We start from the raw sequence: 21,848 nt of genomic DNA, 5'->3' as shown, positions 1-21,848 counted from the left end.
ACACACTTTATTGCTTGTTACTGGTATTCAGCTGATCTGCGGCTTATCCTGAAAATCACGGAAATTTTTTTGGGTTGGTGATCCTATTTTTATCAAGGCAAAAATTTCAGGCTTAGCAATTTTTTGTGCTTAGCAGCTCTATGAATTTGGCCCAGGTCTAGTGCTGTCTGTATATGTGTGTCAAAGTAAGAGACAAGTAGAGGTCGCACTCACCAGGTAGCCTATACCTCCATGAACCAGATATAGTTCCCTATCAATAGCACTGGGCATTTCTGGTAGCAGTATTCCAACATTGTGCATGAAACAGAAAACCTGTGAACATTTTTACTGAATTGGTCATCGAAGTTGCAAGAGAATAATTTAGAAAAAAAAAAAACACAATTTTTGCACAAATTGGATGCCTAATGGTAACAAAAGACTTTGGCCCTGAAGTCTTTTTAGACCTCTTTTTTAAAAAACTATGTTCAGGGAGCCGTTTCTCATCGTTTTATGTAACAAGTAAGTTTTATGTTAACAATATTATTTTGAGCAATTATTTTATGCTAACAAGTATATTGAGCAATTACCAAGTTTGTTTACTTGTTGTTAATGTTTACATGTGATACTGGTCCACACACGCCCTCACTCGGTCAAACATACGGTGAATATAGCTCTATGGGTGAATATATGGTGACGGTCGTTTGCGGGATTGTTGCATTAAAAACACCAATGTAGCGACTAATTATTCGAGCCAACCTTGAATTCAGTCCCTTCTCATTGCCAGGCAGAAATAGAAAAATGATGGCGTCCGCACGAGTTTTTGGAGCTTTAAAAGCTGTTTCCCGTGCTTCGCTGACTTCTACATCGGGTATGTAATATAAGGAAAGAAAAGGGACGTACAACTAGATCAAGTTTATTCACTAATACTTAAGATGTTGTGGTTCAATATGTGAATATTTCGTAGTTTACAAATGCCGGTAGGTGTGTGGGAAAAGGCATGTGATTCATTCCTACGAACGATCCCCCATCGAAAGACGTCTGCTAATTTCTTATGTAAATGATTGTTCAGAAATGCGACGGTGGCTATCTCTGGTCAACCTTGGAGGAAGAAAATCAACTCGTTCTCTACTCATTTCGGTCTCTAGTCATCATTTAGTTAGAATAAATTAATAATAATAACTAGACATAATTGCATTTGTGCACAAATGCATAGCTGTTTCGTTAATAACATTTTAAATTTTTTCAACTGAATTTGAAATTTATTCATTTTTTTCACAGCAGTTATGACCAATCCAGGCTAGGAAAAGTTTCCGTATGGCGCCACCACTTTTTCATTCGATATGAAATAATATAGTATCTAATTTACCTCAATGAGATATCCCTTTTTGTAAAAATGAGTGAAAAGGTGGTGGCGCCATACGGAAAGTTATCCCCAGGCTATTTAAAAAAATAATTTGGATTAATTTATACCATGTTCGGATAGCAATTTATGTGTTAAAGGTGCAAAAATAGAAAAAATCATAACAAATCGTGTGATGACATTTCACAATTCACGAGAACTTGCCAATATCTAACAATCTACAAAGTTTCAATAAAATCGCGTTTTTACTTCGAGAGTTATATGACTTCAAAATATGCACCTTTAATGCCGCTTCACGTGACCCCTGATGACGTCATTGATCTGAAACTTCACACACATGATGCCTGCCTGACCGTTAGCGTGTGTGTAAAATTTAAAGTGATTACAAAAAACTTCACCACAGACATCTTCAAAAAGTCCATTTTGATGAGTTTTCAACCCTCCGCTAGAGGGCGCTGTTGCAATCTGTGACGTCATCAATATTTTTTTTGAACAGCCCGCCCTTGCTAGACACTTACGTCTTTGGAAAGCAACTTCATAACTTTTACCACTTTTGAGTTACAGGGCACTTCCGTTTTTGGCCTGTTACGACCGGAAGTAGAGGTCATGTGAGGTCACGCACACGAAATAAAATGAAGACCTAATTTATCCCTACCCAATCCCGCAAACAGAAACCTACGGTATCTTTTGGCTGATTTGATATAGATTTTCAAACATTTAACATAAAACACCTTTAAGATGACGTCACGTGACCGGTGATGACGTCATCATGACATCATTGCTTTAGGATCATCATTGTATCATTACAAAAAATTGCGAGTACTGAAACAGACAAATAAAATAAAAAATAAAAATTAAAAAAACTTTAACAAAAACAAGAGCTGATTCGCTGCGCTTCGCTATGAAACAGCTAATAAGATTAATTGTTAACTTTAAGAACTTATCATCCTAATGGGATAACTTTCCGTATGGGGCGCCACCACCTTTTTTAACTCATTTTTACAAAAAGGGATCTCATTTAAAGGTAAATTAGATACCGTACTATATTTTTATATCGAATGAAAAAGTGGTGGCGCCATACAGACATTTCTCCATCTGATGACTGACAGAAAAAGTCCAAGTCAAACATGTCAAGAAATTCGCTCAGCCCCAGTAGCCAGTGAGTCTATCCAGGACCGCTGGGATGGGCTAATCGCTTGCACAGATTCTTGTTCAGGAAGTACGTCATGCGTACCCAGTGCATAGAAATATGGTTGGTGGTGCAGTGTGAGTGTGATGCATGATGGGACTGCGCATTATTAAAGCAATGACAGTGCGTGATACGTTTGCCAATCCCAGCGCCTTTTAGTGAAAGCAAGACGCTGGGGACGAGTGAAGTCAAGAAAGACTTACAGACTGACATGACTGAGGAGAGTACAGTGCACCAGCCGTTGATTAAATGTTGGATGATCATGATCTGATCAGCCCTTGCTTTTTCTAACCATAGCTGTTTCTTACTAGATTATTATTTGTTATTTTGTTTTGTAATTCAGGTTGTCGTTGTGGAGCAACGCAAAGATATTTCTCCATGTCTTCAGCCGTAGCAGGTAAGTGTTTGCTTCAGAAACTTGGATGAACTATTTGGTTGGCAAGAATTCTTTAGCAGTCACCTTTCAAATTGTAAATGTCTTCAAAACTCTATCTTGCATTTTTGGTGGTATTTGTTTCAGCCCCCCCCCCCCCCCCCCCACTTCATGTACTTGGTACTTGGTACTTGGTAGGTTTTTCCTCCTGAAACTTCCGCTGGGAAATTGACAAGGAGGTTAGGAGAGCCTCATTTTTTTATATTTTTTTTTCATTTTTAGGCCTAGATTGTGAATCAAGGTTTGGTGGGATTTGGAATCTATAAGGGATTGTTGAAGATTGGCTCTTCATGTCAGGGGTCGAAATTGCCACTAGCCCGCTAGCCCGGGACTACCAGATTTACAGCCAGGCTATTCATTTTTCCAGTTTGATAGCCCGACAGGCTAGTGGAAAAATAATGCAAAAATCATCATCACAAACAATAAAGAACTATGTTATTGGTGTATTGTAAAGTTTGAGCCGTGACGCGAGACATAATGTGTCTTTCGGGCTACCAAAATCTAATCAGGACTACTAAAAATTATTGGTCACTAGCCCTGCTGACTACCATGGAAATACACTTAATTTCGACCCCTGCATGCCAACACCAAAATAACAATGACAAAACAAGTCAGAATCCAAATATGTTTAATTTTTAAAATGTTGATGTTTGTTTGTAGCTGCTGTGCATCTCTTAAAAAGCAGTGTTTTACTGAGAGGTCTTCCCAGACGAAATAAATAAATATTAAACAAGTTTCTGAGAATCCTTGTCCTTACAACCAGAAACAATAAATTAAATTATTTGTTGCATTGATTGTTTGTGTCTAACGAGTACAGTTTGATCTATGCCTATGATATTTTTTCACAGGGCTCGGGAAAATACTCATAAAGCCCGGTTCATAATTCCTGCGAATGCGATACTAATGTTGACAGCACAAATTCGCAACGAAATTCGCACTGAGTTGAGTTGCCCGCAACTCACTTGCGAATATCGCTGCGATAGGAGGGTTGTGACGTCAAATTCATGTCAAATTTGCTTCTCATTCGCAGGAAGTATGACCCGGGCTTTATACAGTGCTAACACACATCAGTTTATTGGTAAAAAAAACCAAAACTAATATTCTTTATCCCTGATGAAAATTTAACATTAATTATATAGAGTTTGATCTGTTTTTCAATTCTGCAGCAAATAAACACATCAACTGTGATGTTCAAGATGGAATTGCTGTATTACGAATGAACTCTCCAGACTCAAAGGTAAAATGAAGTTGTGTAATCTTGTACATATTCACAATTGTTTAAATGCAGTTTATTTTAAAAGTATTGTTTGTTGTTTGTTTAGATGATTTGCAGAGTCAAGAGTACTTGCTAAACTCCAACAAGTGGATTAAACATAAAGCTGGTAACAGCCAAAGCTATGATTACGAATTGCACGAATCAAGAAATTGTGATTCAGTAACTAGACAACAATTCTTCTTATAATCATTGTGAAATCAGTGATTAGCTTGATTTGATAATGATAAATAGAGGCTTCTTATATATATAGCGCTCAAATTCATCACTCAGTGATGTTCATGTTGCTCCTACATTATTATCCTTGGTTAGTGGGCCATTTATTTAATTCCATAAACCATCTCAGCTCCCTGGGGGGTATGCAGCTTGTGCAACAAATATGCGCCATATGGGATTTGGGGCTATCAGCTAAACCAATCACATGAACCATCTCTGCCCTCACAGGTACCCATTTACCCCTGTTTGAAGAGAAGCATTTACAGTTTGACTGGGATTCAAACCCACACCCTGATGATTTGGCCACCAGAACTTGAAATTGTATGCTCTTAACCATTCGGCCATGACAACCCATAAATGAAATTATTCAAACAATATCACAATCTTATATAGCGCATGTATCTACCAAACAAGGTACTCAAGGCGCTGAGTATATATACAAACTTTCAGAAAGATAGGTTATTGCAGTGATGAATTCTTAGACCCAATTATTTAGCACCTCATGAAAGTTTACAAGGTGCTATGGCGCATACAGCAGCCACAACCAGGAACACCGGGGCAAACCCTTCTCTTTTCGATAAATGCACTGGGTTCTTTTAACTGTGTTACACAACACATGGAACCAACGGCTTTACGTCCCATCCGAAGGACGAAGCATTGGTTAAGTGTCTAGCTTAAGGACACAAGTGTAACGGCTGGGGATTCGAACCCACACTCTGCTGATCTGAAACACCAGAGTTTGAATTCTGTGCTGTTAACCGCTTCGCAACGACACTTCCGAATGCACAACCTTGCAATTTGCAAGTGCTGCAGTCTAACCAGTGTTTTTCTAAGCAGTGGTTATCTTTGTGGGTTTTTTTTTTGCAGGTGAACACCTTGTCTCGAGAGTTCAATGCAGAGGTAGAGCAAGTAATGAGTGATGTCTTAGTCAACGATGGCGTCAAAGGAATCGTTGTTATCTCATCCAAACCGGATTGCTTCATTGCGGGAGCAGACATTAAGTAAGCTAGTTTGTTTTTTATACAGATAGGGACCCATTTTCACTAAGCGTGTAGACATTCAAATTGCTAAGTTTGGAAATAATGCTAACCTGAATCCAAACCAAATTGCTTCATTGCTGGAGCAGAAATTAAGCTAAGTTTTGTTTTTTATGCATCAAAGCCTATTTTTATGAAGCCTGTAAGTAGGCATTGAAATTGCTAAGCTTAGAAAAATTATGATATTAGCGAAAATGCCATATTGATTGTTAATATTCAATTCAATTCAATGCAATTCACCGTATTTCCAAATCCAAACAATGAATCCAGTGAATAAAGAATTAAGTAATACAAGCAAATGGAATAATGATAATACATGAAGTAATGCCATACTACAACATTCACAAGCAAAGGCAAAATATAAATTACGGAAAACAAAGCAAAAACCAAAACTTAATAGTAAGAACTCTTGATGTGTACATATCTAGCCAGATGTGTGTACAAGGCGCAGTAAAACCAAAAGCAAATGAAAGAAAACAGACACAACGAAAATAGTCCTTGAAAACCTTTGACATAAGGTTATTTTGGGAAGTGATTTAAATTTTGTGGTACAAAGACAAAATCACAAAGATTAAGTGGTAGAGAGTTCCAGATGCGTGGCGCAGCTGAAGCAAAAGAACTGTCACCCCAGGAGTGTCGAGACTTGGGTTCAATGAGAAGAAGCATGGAACTTGATCGAAGATTCCTTGACTGAGTGTAAACTTGAAGTAGTTCTGAGATATAGTGGGGAGCCTTGCCATTAAGTGCTTTGTGGACAATGAGCATCAGCTTGAAGATGATTCGTTTAGAGATAGGGAGCCAGTGATGTTGTTTCAAAATGGGGGTGATGGAACAGGATTTTCTAGACAGTGTCACGATGCGTGCTGCAGTGTTTATTAGCTCATTGGCTTTTATGGGGAATGGGGATTTAATTTTAAAAAGTACAACTATGCTCTGAGATAAAAGATTTTGATGAAGATTTTGATGAAGTTTAGATTTTATAGTAATGTATAACTCTACGTACATTGATTGTTATTTTCACAGTATGCTGGCATCATGCAAGTCCGCTGAAGAGGTAAACAGAAAAAAAACTTTCATTTTAACTTTGGATTGATATAAACAAATATCTATAGAATGGTCTATTAAAAAAAAATTGACATTAAAATGTCCACCAGGTTTAACAGATATTAAAACAACTATAAATGATGTGATGTTGATTTTCAGATAGTTGAGTTGTCCACGAATGGTCAGAAGCTACTAGCACGAGTGGAAAGCAGCCCTAAACCAGTCGTAGCAGCAATCATGGGGACATGTCTAGGTGGAGGTCTTGAGGTATGTACACCTGCCTTGAGTGTACGTCAGGATCCTTACAGATGTACCTGTGACCTTACATTAATTTCACATGGAGATTCACAGTCAAAACGCTACATACATGTATTCATATAAAACCACATTACATATATGCCCATGTCCAAGTACATTATGTCAGTGCATGCCAACAAACGAAAGTGCAGCTGACGAACATCACCCCGGACCAATCAAAACACACATGGGTCAGATCCAAAACCTGTCAACCAAAACTGGAAAAAAAAGAAGTTTTTTGTTGTACATTGATTTGATTTTTTTTTCTGTGTGTGAGCCAAATAGATATGTGAGTTTGTAGGGGGACATTTGATTTTTCGCTGAATCTTGTCACATTTCTAAGATACACGCCGTGAAAGACAAAATGGCGCAATCTGAGTGTGATGGGACAGAGTTTTAACCTGACTGATTCTTGTATAAACAAAGCTAGTCAAATCAAACTTTTTGTGATCAGTCCGTTTAACTTGTTCCTAGGAAGTGTTATAAGTATTAACTTAGTGCATGGAAAGTTTACGCCATAAAATTATCTCTGGGCAATTTGGTACATCTCAAAACTTGTTCGGCTGTTACTTTATAACTCTTGTAATTATGTGCAAATTATGAAACAGAATGTTAACCAGTGCAGTATCTTGCCGTGTAGAAAGGTCCAAGCATGTACAAGTTCACACTTGTAAAACAAAAAAGGTCAATTGGTCGATAGTACACTTATTATGTGTTTCTGTTTGATGCAGGTTGCTTTGAGTTGTCACTATAGAATAGCTGTTAATAACAGTAAAACAATGCTGGCTGTACCAGAGGTCATGCTCGGTCTACTCCCTGGTGCTGGAGGTACTCAACGACTGCCCAAACTGGTGAGTTGTCTTAAAAAGTAAGGTTTACGTGAGGCCTGGAATTACACGCAGGCCACGGAGCCCATGACCTTCATTGCCCCTGGTCTTGGTCTTGATGCCCCTTAAAGGCAGTGGACACTATTGGTAATTGTCAAAGAGTAGGCTTCACAGTTGGTGTATCTCAATAAAAGAACAAATCTGTGAAAATTTGAGCTCAATCGGTCATCAAACTTGCGAGATAAAAATGAAAGAAAAAAACACCCTTGTAACACAAAGTTGTGTGTGTTTAGATGGTCGATTTTGAGACCTCAAGTTCTAAATCTGAGGTCTCGGAATCAAATTCGTGGAAAATTACTTCTTTCTCGAAAACTATGGCCCTTCAGAGGGAGCTGTTTCTCACAATGTTTTATACCATCAATCTCTCCCCATTGCTCGTCACCAAGAAAGGTATTATGCTAATAATTACTGAGTAATTACCAATAGTGTCCACTGCCTTTAAAAAGTCGACTTTAAGATTGTCAAAATAGAAGTGCCCTTTGCAAAATGAAAAAAATGGCCTTGCCCTTTCAAAGGTAATCACTCTTAAAATTAATGGAGATAAAAACTATTGGTTAGATATAAAACACAGTCAACAAACTCTGTATAATACCTTCTTTATTTCAGATTGGTGTACCTAATGCATTTGATATGATGCTGACGGGTAAGAACATACCCGCTAAGAAATCAAAGTCCATGGGCCTGGTTGATCGACTTGTTGAACCACTTGGTAAGTTAATCAAATGTTCCACCAGTCTATCCAACCTTGTTCCTCCTGTCAGGGTGTTTGAGCGTGAGACCAGCCGTCGATTTCACCAAACTCTTCCTAACTGAGGACTTAGGACGAGTAAAGTTCCGTATTCAAATACGTAGGACGCATTGAACCCATCCTTAAATAGGACGGGTTACTCATCCTAACTCAAGTTAGGATTCATCCTAGCGTTTCGTGGAATCGGCTGCAGGCTTTCTGCTTGTTCTCATCCTTACACTGTGGTTGTGCCGAGATGTAGAACAAAGAGCTACCCCAGTAACTTTTTCCCTCATACTGCATCTCTTTGGAACTCCTTGCCTGGTGCATGTTTCCCTTCATCCTATGATCTGCCATCTTTTAAGAGGAATATCAACTCCTACCTTCAGCTCTACTGAGTTTCTGCATGTCTATTTTTTCTTCTTTGTAGCCATTTTTTTAAATTTTATGTTAAATAACTTTGAAATAGATTATGATTTTAAAATAAGTACAACCTGGGGTGTGTTTGGGCGACCATGACCGGAAACACGTTTCTGACGTAAAGTTCACTGATCGAAACAATTTCAAAGAGCTATGTGAACCATAAACAGTTCATGATGTAGGTACTTCTCTAGATAATTCATGTTCTTAAAAAAATGCAGAGTTTAACCCAAACAATATACTCTTTGGTGTCACCCTTACACTTTATTGCTTAAAGCACTGTATATACTCAGTACTTTCCTGAGTTCCGTGAACAAAATCACAGGCAAATTAAAAACCCATGACCTTTGCCAATCTTGAGCGGTTGTCTTACCAACTAGACCACCGAGTGGGGCAGTTCGAGACAGTTCTTACACCAGCAGTGTCAAGCCCGGTTCATACTTCATGCGAATGCGAAGCGAATTTGACGTGAATTTTACATCACAACCCTCCTTTTGCAGCGATATTTGCAAGTGAGTTGCCCAGAGTTGAGCTGCTGCGAATTATTTGTTGCGAATTTGTGACGTCAACATTCGTATCGCATTCGCATTCGCAGGAAGTATGAACTGGGCTTAAGGGTAAAACCAAATAATATTTTTTATCCCTGATGCAAATTTAAATATCATATTTCTGAGTTGTTCACTGTGTATTATATTATATATCTCAGGTCCAGGGCTGATGTCACCACAGGACAGGACATTGCAGTATCTTGAACAAGTAGCTGTAGAAGCAGCCAAGTAAGTTGAACTAATAAAACATGGAGGCATGCCCAGGCTAAGCGGTCAAGCGGAGTGAGATTTCAATCCTAGGCCCTATTTCATAGAGTTGCTTAAACAGAAAATACTGCTTAGAAAGTTTTGATGCTTAGCCAAAAATGGGTAGGGCATTAGTCCCAATAATGTGAACTATATGGACTTTTGGCTGGTAACAATTTTCTGCTTAGCAATATTTTTCTGTGCTTAGCAAGTCTTTGTGCTTACAGACTTTATAAAAATTGGGCCTTGGTCTTGACACTTAACTGTTATAAGACACTTTAAAACCATTGCTAGTTTGTCCTTAAGATGGGATAAAAAACCATATATCTTGTGTGTTCTGTAATGCGTGTTACAGAACACATTTTTAAGAGAAGGGGTTCACCCTGTAGTTTCTGACGTGGTTGGCATTTCCATGTGCACACTCGATCCAACTGACTTTTTTTTTTCAGAGCAGCTGTCATTTCTCTGCATTGGTTCTTGTTTGTTTGTTTGTTCGTTTGTTTGAATGATTTTCCCATCAAGGGAACTTGGCAGACTCCCACAAAGGGATATAAACGCCAAGCTGGCAACAGCTACTCTCTCTCATACAAACATTGGTGCAACGTCTATGATTATGAATTACACAGTAACTAGACAATACTTATTCTAGTCATTGTGAAATCAGCGGTTCTGGGGTTCAAACCCACAACCTTGTGATTGCAAGTCCTGCAGTCTGACCAGTTGTCCACGGTGACTGCTACTTGTGGACAAGCTGATACATTTTAAGAATGACTAACTACCATGATCTTTATTGTTCTTTGTGTACAGGGACATTGCCTCAGGAAAATTGAAGACAGAGAAAGTGAAAGGTTTTATGCAGAGTGAGTACAAAACACTAACTTGATGATTCAGGGATAGAATCTCATCTAAGCGCCACTCATAAATACCCAATACAATTTGCTATTTCTATTCCTAGGGATGTTTAAACAGTTGATAAAGACATAGCTGGAGCTGTTTGAGATTGGCTGGCTTTGGGTGTTGGGCGCATAAGCTTAATTACACCAATTTACTTATGCAGAGCTCAATCTATTGGTACCTGCATATAATGATTTGTACACATGCGGGTACACAACCCAATGGCCACAAAACAGGATTTTCCAAAAGTTTTTGACAAACTTCGAAAATTCCCTTAACAAACAGATTATCTCAAGGCCTACTTGTAACATTTTTTGGGGCTTTTTAACTAAAGGGCATTTAAAATACAAACGGGTATTAAAGAGTAGGGACTCGTTCTTAAACAGCCGTTTAAAACCTTGCAGGGTCGTGGCCATGCAATAAAGGCCTTCGGGCCTTTATCGCTCAACCCTGCCTGTTTTAAACAGCCGTTTAAGAACTTGCGCCACTCTTTTATTACAAAACACTGGTATGATTGCCAGAGCTTACTATATTGACTATTGATCTGTTATCATTTTGTTGTTGTTATTAACAGAGGCCCAAGACTACGTAATGGGATTAGGATTTGTAAAGAACCAAATCTACAAGAAGGTTCACGGTATGGTGATGAAGAATACTAAAGGGTTGTATCCAGCTCCTCTTAAGATCATTGATGTAAGTCACTCACTGATTACCATTAGTTTAAAGACACTGGACACCTTTGGTAATTGTCAAAGACCCGTCTTCAAACTTGGTGTATCCCAACATACATGCATGCATAAAATAACCAACCTGTGAAAATTTGAACTCAATTGGTCGTCGAAGTTGCGAAATAATAATGGAAGAGAAAAACACCCTTGTCGCACAAGTTATGTGCTTTCAGATGCTCGATTTGGAGACCTCATGCAGTTAACAGAAAAATTAGTCTCGCTGTGCGATGTGGCAGTTTTTCTAAGTCTATTTCACCTTGAGTTATACCAAATTAGAAGAGAGTTGCATTAATCTAACCGGGATGAAAAGGAACGGACAACATAATGTTATTTTTGTGATCAATGAATTTACAAATACACCATATATTAGGAAGATCAGAATTAACAGACTTCTAGATGGAAGAGACATGATTGGACATAGAAAATGAAAATGAGTTGAACTAGAATAGATAAACTGTCTGAGGTTAATTTTCATTATGATTACTTGTTGACTTGATTCTTTAGGTTGTGAAGACCGGTTTGGAGCAAGGCACAGAGGCGGGTTATCTTGCTGAAGCTCAGACGTTCGGAGAGTTAGGAATGACACCCCATGCTAAAGGACTCATGGGTCTATACACTGGACAGGTCAGTCTTTATCAAAACAGCGGAGAAAACTACACTTCTACAAGTTACATCGAAAATCTTGGTATATCACACAGGCCTTGGCCTTGAAGTGTGTCGTGGCCAAGTGGTTTAGAGCATCGAATTCAAGTTCTGTTGGTTAAGTCATCGAAGTGGGTCTAATCCCTTCATGACATGTGTGTCCTTTAGCAAGACGCTTTTCTATAATTGCTTCTCTCCACCCAGGGTTATAAATGGGTACCTGCGAGGGTAGAGGTTGATATTGTGTATGAGAAAGCCACTGGGGTGACACGGCAGGTCGGGCTGTATACTCCCCATGCAGCTGAGAAAGATTAAAGGGATGTTATTGGCCCAATGACCAGAGCACTAGTGTATGGGCATTTACACGTTATTGTGAATTGTGCTGTATGAGAACTAGTAATGATTATTATTATTTTGTTCTTGAAGGGCCACAGCAATTTTCCTCTAGTAAGAAGCACTTCCACAAGGAATTTTTTTATTTGTATCGGAACTTCGCTAGGGCACCACATCAAAAGTAAAGTGCACCATGCCAATTGGTGTGGGTGCCGTGGGTTATTTTGAGGTCTGATATCCTATTACAAGATTATAACACATAAGGTTGAAACTAGTCAAGTATCTTAAAGATCTAGCATCATGTCCAAGTTTTGGATTCTAACATGTTCTCATATTGCATTTCTACTTTTTTTTTTTTTAACACTTTCGCTTTTTCATCATGGCCCAGTTTCATAAAGTCTGTAAGCACAAACACTTGATAAGCACAGAAAAGTATTGCTTAACAGAAACAGGTTCCCAGCCAAAATCACATTAAGCATGTAAAGTTTACATTGTTGTGACTGGTGTCCCACTCGATTTTTGCTTAGCAAAGGAATTTGTCAAGCGGTATTTTTTGCTTATCAAACCTAATGAAATTGGGCCCCGATGTTAAAAGATGTTCTCATTATGTATTTCTATTTTGTTTGTTAACCCAGGTCATTTGTAAGAAGAACCGTTTCGGTACCCCACAACGCCCAGTGAAGACCCTCAGTATTCTAGGTGCAGGGCTAATGGGTGCTGGTGTAGGACAAGTCAGCATAGATAAAGGAATGCATGTTATTCTTAAAGATATGACACTAGACGGTCTAGCTAGGGGAGAGGACCAAATCTACAAAGGGTAAGTCTAAGTCGTAAGGCCCGGTCCCACTGCAGCGATAACGAGAACGATAACGATCACGATGCAAAAAGAAGCATTATATTGGTTGAATTGCTCCATGCAGAATACACACACGCTCATTCAACCATAGAATGCATTCTCTTGGCGTCGTTATTGTTATCGTTCTCGTTATCACTGCTGTGGGACCGGGCCTTAAGTCTATTTGTTCATCTACTCTCATGGTATTGTGTCGTACAAATTTTATATTTATGATTATTAAATATATTTAGGCAGGAAGAGATAATGTTCGGATGCCTTAGTTTTATTTAAAGGGAAGGTACACTACTGGCAATTGGCAAAGACCAGTGTTCTCACTTGGTGTATCTCAACATGTGCATAAAATATCAAACCTGTGAAAATTTGAGCTCAATTGGTCATCAGAAATGGGAGAAAATGATAAAAGAAAAAACACCCTCGTTGGACGAGTATGTGTGCTTTCAGATAACAATAAAAGAATTCTAGCTAGAAGTCTTTTATTATTTTAGTGAGAAATAACCTCTATTTCAAAATCTATGCTACTTCAAAGGGAGCCGTTTCTCACAATGTTTTATACTATCAACAGCTCTCCAATGCTCGTTACTAAGTCAGTTCTTAATTTAATATTTGTTTTGAGTAATTACCAAACGTGTACCTTGCCTTTAAGTTACAAATTTATGAGCATTTCATGACAAATGTAAACTATTTGATGGTTTCATGTTGGAGTATTAGATTAAACTTTAGATGCATTTTTGTCACTTTTACAGGTTGAATAAGAAGGCCAAAAGAAGGAAGATTACAACGTGAGTATCCACCCTTTAAATCCTTATAAAATGATAATGATTGCCGTTCCCCCGCCCCCTTCCAACAGACGTACCATACTGCGTGCCCCTTCCTTCTCCCTGTCCCACAACGTGCTCTAATAACCCCCACCAGCCTTCGTCTTGTTGTCGTGCCTAACTCCCCCCCCCCCCCATGCATTGTTCTTTACTGTATGTACGTGCGAAGTTACTGGACGGTCGTGCTGTGACTGTGACATCACAAAGGACGCCTGCACTCAATCACAAAGTTATACACGCTCGCGCTTTGACTGTGACGTCACAAACAACACATATCCCCAACCCAAGGGTACTCCGAAAGTGACCCCAGGACGCATCATTTTAGCAGGGTGCGGGCACCACTTAACGTGAAAACAACATGGCGGCGCCCATGCGATTTAAGCGCTTTTATAATATAGATACCATTGTTTATACCATTGCGGCATGCTGTGGCCTAGCGGCTTAGAGCACCGAACTCAAGCTCTGCTGTTTCTGACCAGCAGAGTGTGGGTTTGTTTCCCAGTCATGACACTTGTGTCCTGAAGCAAGACACTTTAAACCATGATGCTTTGTCCTTCTGATGGGATAAAAGAACCCCAGTGCACCGCTAAAGGAATATTGTTTGCCCAATGACCCTAACCCGAACCTATGGTGGATTTCAAGAAGAGTTAAAACTAGTCATATCTCGAGTAACTCGGCCTACGTTAGGACTAGTCCTAAACTCTTTGTGAAATCGACCCAAGGGCACTAATGCGAAGCTCGAAAACACAAATGGCATTCTGAGTTAACTCGGCTTTTTATTTTAAGCAAACATTTCAATTTTTTCAAGGAGTAATGGTTTAATAATTGATATGATTTTGTTGTAGATTTGAGAGAGATAGTCTGATGTCCAACCTGAGTGGTCAGATCGACTACAAGAACTTTGGCCAATGTGACATGGTGATCGAAGCTGTGTTTGAAGATATCAATATTAAACACAAAGTCATCAAAGAAGTAGAAGCAGTAAGTTGTGACTATTAGTCCATTATTGTCCTGGGTTTAGAGTGCCCTCTTTGTCAACAATTGTCACAGGTTTAGAACGCCCTCTTTGTTAACAATTGTCACAGGTTTAGAATGCCCTCTTTGTCAACAACTGTTCAGGGTTTAGAATAGCCTGAACATCTGTCGTCACACTTTGAGGCTTGTGAATAACGCCAGAGACCTACCTCGAGACCAGCGTGTATATTCACCTTTGACCTACCCTCATGTCATATAGAGATATGCAGTCAAATTCTATTGCGGACGTGACAGCAGCGACTGTTTGGGCATCTATATGTCACTGCACGCTTATCAAATAATAGCATTGTATCCAATGGAATCAATGGACCTAGCGGCATGTTGCGGATAACGACTGGAGCCAAGTCTAGGTTTAGAATGCCCCATTGTTTATCCAATAATCTGGCCATGTTGTCTAGTGCACTGGACATAATAGGGAGCTGATGTGGTTTATAAGGGATAAAATAATCGTCCCAGTGACCAGAGTATGAATGTTCCTGTGCCATGAGCGTCACAATTGATGGATACTGGTGCTAAAAAAATGTTCATTATTATTTCATTTGATCACATCATGCAACAGAGAGATCTTTTTCCTGTTTGCCGGTAACTCCTCGAGTCTGACCACGTCCCGTAGCCTTAGTTATCAAGGGTTTTTCACAGTATCTTGGCTGTTTCCAAAAGCTCCGCCTTCTGCCACAGATCTATTCTGTAGACCCATCCAGGCGCGCAAGTGCTGGGCGCCACCATGCGCTGTGCCCCATTGCTGGGGTGTCATTGTGCCTAGAAAGTAAAATACTGAAATTCTGACAAAATACCTTGCCGATGTACCGCATTTTAGCTACTTTTATGCAGTTTCCCCGTCTTTGACCCCTAACTCGCCTAAGACAAGCACCTTTTTCAAGATGATTCGGCTGATATTTTGTTGCAAATATTTGTGGTCAGTGATCTAAATTGGTATATCATGATGTCCTGTTAAGGAAATTGTGTTATTCGTTGAGGAAAACATTTAATTTCCATAAATAGTAAAAAGAAACATGATTTCCTTATGTCTTTGTGCACAAAACTTGGCACATGCGCACCCCAACAATGGCCGCGGTGCTAAACACTTGCGCGCCCGGTGCGTGTCGGATCGGTCTATAGATGTTTCCCTAGTACTTTCGGAATGATGTAATTCAACATAAACATTTTACGTTAACCAAGTTTCTTTGATCCCTTTAGGTGATTCCAGAGACGTGTATATTTGCATCTAACACATCTGCTCTACCCATCACTAAGATTGCAGAAGCCAGCAAAAGACCAGATAAGGTAAACGCAGCATTCATAGTGATTGTACAACCATGGCCGAATTTAATTTGATTTCGAGACCTCAGAATTAGATTTTGAGGTCTCGAAATCAAGCATCTGAAAGCACACAACTTCGTGTGACAAGGTTTTGTCTTTTTTCATTATTATCTCGCAACTTTGACGACCAATTGCATATGTTGAGATACACCAAGTGAGAAGACTGGTCTTTGACAATTACCAATAGTGTCCAGTGTCTTTGATAGATTTCCAACGTATTTACGCTTTTTAACAAAAGGGCATTTATGAATGGGAATTAAAGAGAAGTGACTCGATCTTAAACGGTCGTTTAAAACCTTGCAATACTTATGTTCCTTGGACCATGACAGGTTGGCTATTACAGGATTAGTTAATGCAGGATCATGGCTGAGCAATAAAGGACCTCGCCTTCGGCTTTTCATGGATTAAAACAAAAAATCAGTCAATCATTTATTTTTATATTTACAGGTTATCGGCATGCATTACTTCTCACCCGTGGATAAGATGCAGTTATTGGAGATCATTACCACAGATAAGACGTCTAAAGACACGGCAGCATCAGCCGTAGCTGTAGGTCTTAGACAAGGCAAAGTGGTTATTGTCGTCAAGGATGGGCCTGGATTCTATACTACCAGGATATTGGGGCCAATGCTGTCAGAGGCTGTCAGAGTATTGCAGGTAAGGATTCATTTATCCCTTCATGGGGGGAGGGGGGGGGCAAGGGTTCTGAGCTCCTGTCACCCTCTGATTATGCCACTGCCACACAGCAGCATCGGCCGTAGCTGTAGGTCTTAGACAAGGCAAAGTGGTTATTGTCAACAAGGATGGGCCTGGATTCTATACTACCAGGATATTGGGACCAATGCTGTCAGAGGCTGTCAGAGAACTGCAGGTAAGGATTCATTTATCCCTTCATGGGGGGGGGCATACCTCTGAGTTCCTGGCACTCTCTGATGCTGCCACTGCCACCTTCCACTTTATGTGATCAAAACTATGTTGTAAAACTTAGCTTTTTTTTGGTTTATTTTCTATCTTAAAATTTTGTTTGAAATTTTTGTCTACATAAGACCCTTGTATTATTACCACTACTATTATTATAATTGTTAAATTCAAAATGCAGTTCTGTGATGTGACTGCAAACGCTTGACTGTTTTTTTAAATGAGATGTATTTGATTCTTGTAGGAGGGAGTGAGCCCTAAGGATCTTGATAAGATGAGTACATCCTTTGGTTGGCCAGTAGGCACAGCAACCTTAGCTGATGAGGTCGGTATTGATGTAGCGGCTCATGTGGCTGAATTCTTAGGAGGCTCATTCGGTGAGCGTTTTGGTGGCGGTAACATTGATGTGCTGAAAGATATGGTCAAGGCTGGATATCTTGGTAAGTGAAATATAATGCCATATGTTTTGCAAGCAAAAAAAATAATACTAATATAATAAAGAACACTTAGTAGAGCGCCAGTATGACACTTAGCATTTGGGTAACGTTCAATCTTAGTGATTTTATCTTGTAATACTTACAGGTCGCAAGACTGGCAAGGGATGCTTCATGTATGGAGGGAACTCCAAATCTAGAGAGGTGAATCCAGGAGCAGAAGAGATAATGAAGAAGTATTTGATCCCAATGAAAGGAGCGGACTCGGTAGAAGATGTCCAACTCCGTCTTGCCTCCCGTTTCGTCAATGAAGCTATCATGTGTCTTCAAGAAGGAATTCTTATCTCCCCGGTAAGTCGAGGAAGAAATATGTGGCCTAGCGGTTAAGAGCACCGCATTCAAACTCTGGTGTTTCTGTCCAGCTTAGTGTGGGTTCGACACGTTTGACCCTTGTACTGACCTCTGACACCTTCTGACATGAAAACACATCCTTTGACTTTGCACTGACATCTGACACAAACTGACCTGAAAACAAACCCCTTTCTTGACCTATAACATTATAGTGGCCTAGCAGTTAAGAGCACCAGGCTCAAGCTCTGGTGTTTCTGATCCCCAGAATGTGGGGTTCTAGTCCCAGTCGTGACACCTGTGTCCTTAAGCAAGAAAACCTGACCATGATACTTTGTCCTTTCGGATGGGACGTAAAGCTGCAGGTCCCATGTGTTGTGTTATTGCACGTAAAAGAACCCAGTGCACTTGAAATGCTTTTTTTTTTTTTTTAATTATATTTGTTTATTTATTTCCAGGTTGAGGGAGACATTGGGGCAGTATTTGGGCTTGGCTTCCCACCATTCCATGGAGGTAAGTTCAAGAAATACGAATGTTCGGAAATTACATTTAGTTCAGTCTGTGCTAATATAGTTATAAAGCACTGTATGCAGGTACAAAGCAAGACTGTTGTCCAAGCAATAAATCAAGAAGGACTTGGCGTATCAACTCTAAATTTGATGTGTGGATTGGCCTAGGGATCCCCTGAAGCCTATTGTTTTTGAACTTCCAAGTTACCGAGAGTTAGCACTTAGATTAGGACAAGCAGGCAGAGATTAGCAGGTCACTGTCTCAGACATGCTGAGCTGGCAGTGAACAGGCTGGTGCTATGGGCCCCTACTTAAGGTCACTGTTCCCGAGGCAGACCACAAACCAACTATGTGGACACATTGTGCCAGGACTCTGGCCTGCGATGGGAAGAGCTGCGTACAGCAATGGAGGACCAACGTGTTTGGAGGGCCTTCATCCGATGCTCCGTATCGACTGAATGAATGAAAATTAAGTTAAATGTAAAGGTCATTATTGCTAAAACAATAGTTGTCCAAGTGATATCTCAAAAAGGACTTGGCATATTACCTCAAAACTTGATGTGTGGATTCGTCTTGGGATCCCAAGAAGCAGAAAGCAAGCCTTTTCTTTTTGGAACCCTTGTCAAATGTCAAGGTCATTAGGGCTAAAACAAGAGGTTGTCCAAGCAATAACTAAAGAATAACATTAAGCTTAGCGGGGCATTTGTGTTTGTCAATACACCATTCTTGTTTGCTTTTAAACTTGTAGATTAAAACTTATGATTGTGATGTCATCCATCCGTTTCTTTGATAGGTCCATTCCGCTTTGTTGACCACTTCGGAGCGGCCAAGTTGGTAGCTACAATGGAGAGATATGAAGGCTTGTATGGAGTCGAGTTTGCTCCCTGTCAGCTACTGAAGGACCACGCTAAGGATACAACAAAGAAGTTCTATCCGGGGTAATCCTAGTAAGACGTGTAATTAGCGGAAGATTGAAACTTATTGTCCAAAGAGAGATTGTTATATTTGACCATCATAGATTGGGTTTAAACAAACTCGTTGGAGAAGGCAACAAGAACAACGGGAAACTTACAAAAAATTTAGAATGGTAACATCAGTGCAAATATGATGTATTGAAACCATAATAACAAAGTTTTAAACTTTAAACAATTTTGCATCCTGCTCTAAATGGGCCCAATTTCATAGAACTGCTTAAGCAGCAAATATTGCTTAACAATTTTCTGCTAATAGCATAAATGAGCAGGATACAAGTCAGAAATCGTACATGTGGACTGATAATTTGGCTGGTTTCCTGGTAAGCATAATTTTGTTGTGCTTAGCTACTTTTTGTGCTTAAGTGGCTCTTGGAAATTGGACCCATATCTTGAAAAAGAATTTTGTTCTTGAAGGAGCACAGCAATTTTCTTCTGGTAAAGGACACTTCTCTATGAGTAAAATTTTAAATTTGTATAAGAACTGTGCAAAGGTCACCACAGCAGCAAACACACAGGGCACCGCGGCAATGTCTGTGGGTGCCGTGGGGTTATTTGAAAGCCTGTCATACCCAATTCAATACCCCGCCTGGGGGGACTCCCAAGAATGGGTGTTGGGCACCAGTACCCATCACAACAAAACAAGACAATAGACTGATCCATTAGGCTTGGCTTACGGCGCACGTGTGGGCAAGAACCCAGGCGAATCTCCAATGCCACTCTGCACAACTCTACTGCCTCGCCGAGCATACGCGCTCACATGTCGGACTTTTCTAGTGTCAGACTTTTGGTTGTGCAATGAGTTGTGATTGTTCAATACGCAATGGGGCAGAGCTTAATGGATCGGTGTACTGCTTCTACATTGAGCTTCTCTTGTGTGATGTCTATACCAATCCCACTCGTCAGTAACTCAACATAATATTTCTTAGGGACTCCTTGTTTTAATTCTTCCCTTACGGCAGGGTTACTCTCCATGTCAAGCAATGCAATTATTTTATTTTTTACTTGTGGTGAAAAAGTTGTTTTTGGTTTTTTAATTTAAAATCTGATGTTTACGTAAGATTAAAAAAAAAGCATGAATTCCAAGACCGAATAATTTACAAGATTATCTTGAAACTGCAATGGAAGGAAGCTGAAATAATAATATACGCTTTGTGTTTATTTTCACGTTCCAGTTTAAGGTAAAATGCATTTGTTACAATTTTAGTCATCACAACTATAAAAAACAGAACACTATATTTCAGTCCGAAATTTACAAAACTATGTGAATAACTACAGCTATGTGTGCGACATTTAAAATCTGTTTGAGTAAAATTGCAAGTTCTTTTATAAAACTCAAAGACTGATTGAAATGTAATGGGGGAAAAACAAGACCAAATGTTTTATAACCCAAATCGTTATGGATCTAAAGTATGTTAAACATTTTATTTACAAATAGTTTCATAGTGAGATCTAGTTGCAGTTTTTGCTGATAATTTGGTTGATCAAATTAATGACATTTGACCCTATTACCTACAGAAGTTGAAGCTGTAAATAGATAGACTCTTAGGCCTGGAATTTCATCTTGGAAAGGGCAAGGCCATTCTGATTTTGAAAAGGGCACTTCCATTGGAAATCCTTAAAGTCCATGGACAAGATTTAAAGGGGCATGGCCAAAATCAGGGGCATCAAATGCCATGGTTTGTAAGTCTCTCTTTAGAACTTTTCAGGCCTGCAAATTCATTTTGAAATAGCAAATTCCATTGAAAATCATAAAGTGTATTGGGGCACCAAGGCCAAGATCAGGGCAATGAAGGTCAAGACCAGGGCAATGAAGGTCAAGACCAGGGCAATGAAGGTCATGTCATTTTATGGCCTCTGTGAAATTCTAGGCCTGGGTTGTAGGTAGGCTAAATGCAAGAGTTTGTTTTATCAGATAGCTCTGAGAAAGTGCAATGTGGTTTGCACGTCAACTTAAACGTATCTGTTGGTCTCAAATACCATTTCCTTTCAGGTACTGACCTAGACATTGCTGTGATTCAACCACATCATTCAGTGGTTCATTTTATTGAAGGAAACAGAAATTGACCTTGTTAATAAAATATTGAGTCTTTACAATATGTTTAAGGTGACTCAAGGTTTTTTGTGTGTAGAGTTTAGAAGAATAGTAGTCACTAAACTCCTGGGCCCAATTTCATACAGCCTGTAAGCACAAAAATTTGCTTAGCATGAAATTTCTTCCTTGATAAAAACAGGATTACCAACCGAATTGCCACATGATTTTCAGAATAAGCAAACAACAGCTGAATACCAGTATCAAGCAAGATGCAACAAATGGAAATTTGGTTGGCAATCCAGTTTAAGGAAGAAATTTCATGCTAAGCAAATTGTTGTGCTTACAGGCTTTATG

At 39.4% G+C, this 21,848-nt stretch overlaps 1 protein-coding gene across 1 annotated transcript; it reads left to right on the top strand.

Annotated features, from left to right (window-relative positions):
* The first annotated feature begins 746 nt into the window (after nucleotides 1-746).
* On the top strand, nucleotides 747-21,665 carry LOC139952214 (trifunctional enzyme subunit alpha, mitochondrial-like). The gene is made up of 21 exons (XM_071951271.1): nucleotides 747-847; nucleotides 2,872-2,925; nucleotides 4,128-4,198; nucleotides 5,318-5,451; nucleotides 6,511-6,541; nucleotides 6,691-6,798; nucleotides 7,560-7,679; nucleotides 8,322-8,424; nucleotides 9,569-9,638; nucleotides 10,464-10,516; nucleotides 11,125-11,243; nucleotides 11,783-11,902; nucleotides 12,889-13,070; nucleotides 13,853-13,888; nucleotides 14,770-14,905; nucleotides 16,157-16,243; nucleotides 16,727-16,936; nucleotides 17,442-17,637; nucleotides 17,780-17,982; nucleotides 18,438-18,492; nucleotides 19,282-21,665. The coding sequence occupies exons 1-21, from the start codon at nucleotides 778-780 to the stop codon at nucleotides 19,428-19,430; spliced, it is 2,307 nt and encodes a 768-aa protein (XP_071807372.1). The 5' UTR covers nucleotides 747-777; the 3' UTR covers nucleotides 19,431-21,665.
* Nucleotides 21,666-21,848: the final 183 nt, after the last annotated feature.

This window comes from Asterias amurensis, chromosome 20, assembly GCF_032118995.1.
Source record: "Asterias amurensis chromosome 20, ASM3211899v1".
In the NCBI taxonomy this organism is placed as follows: domain Eukaryota; kingdom Metazoa; phylum Echinodermata; class Asteroidea; order Forcipulatida; family Asteriidae; genus Asterias; species Asterias amurensis.
Note: the sequence above shows the minus strand (reverse complement) of the source record. Positions and strands in the feature narration are given on the sequence as shown.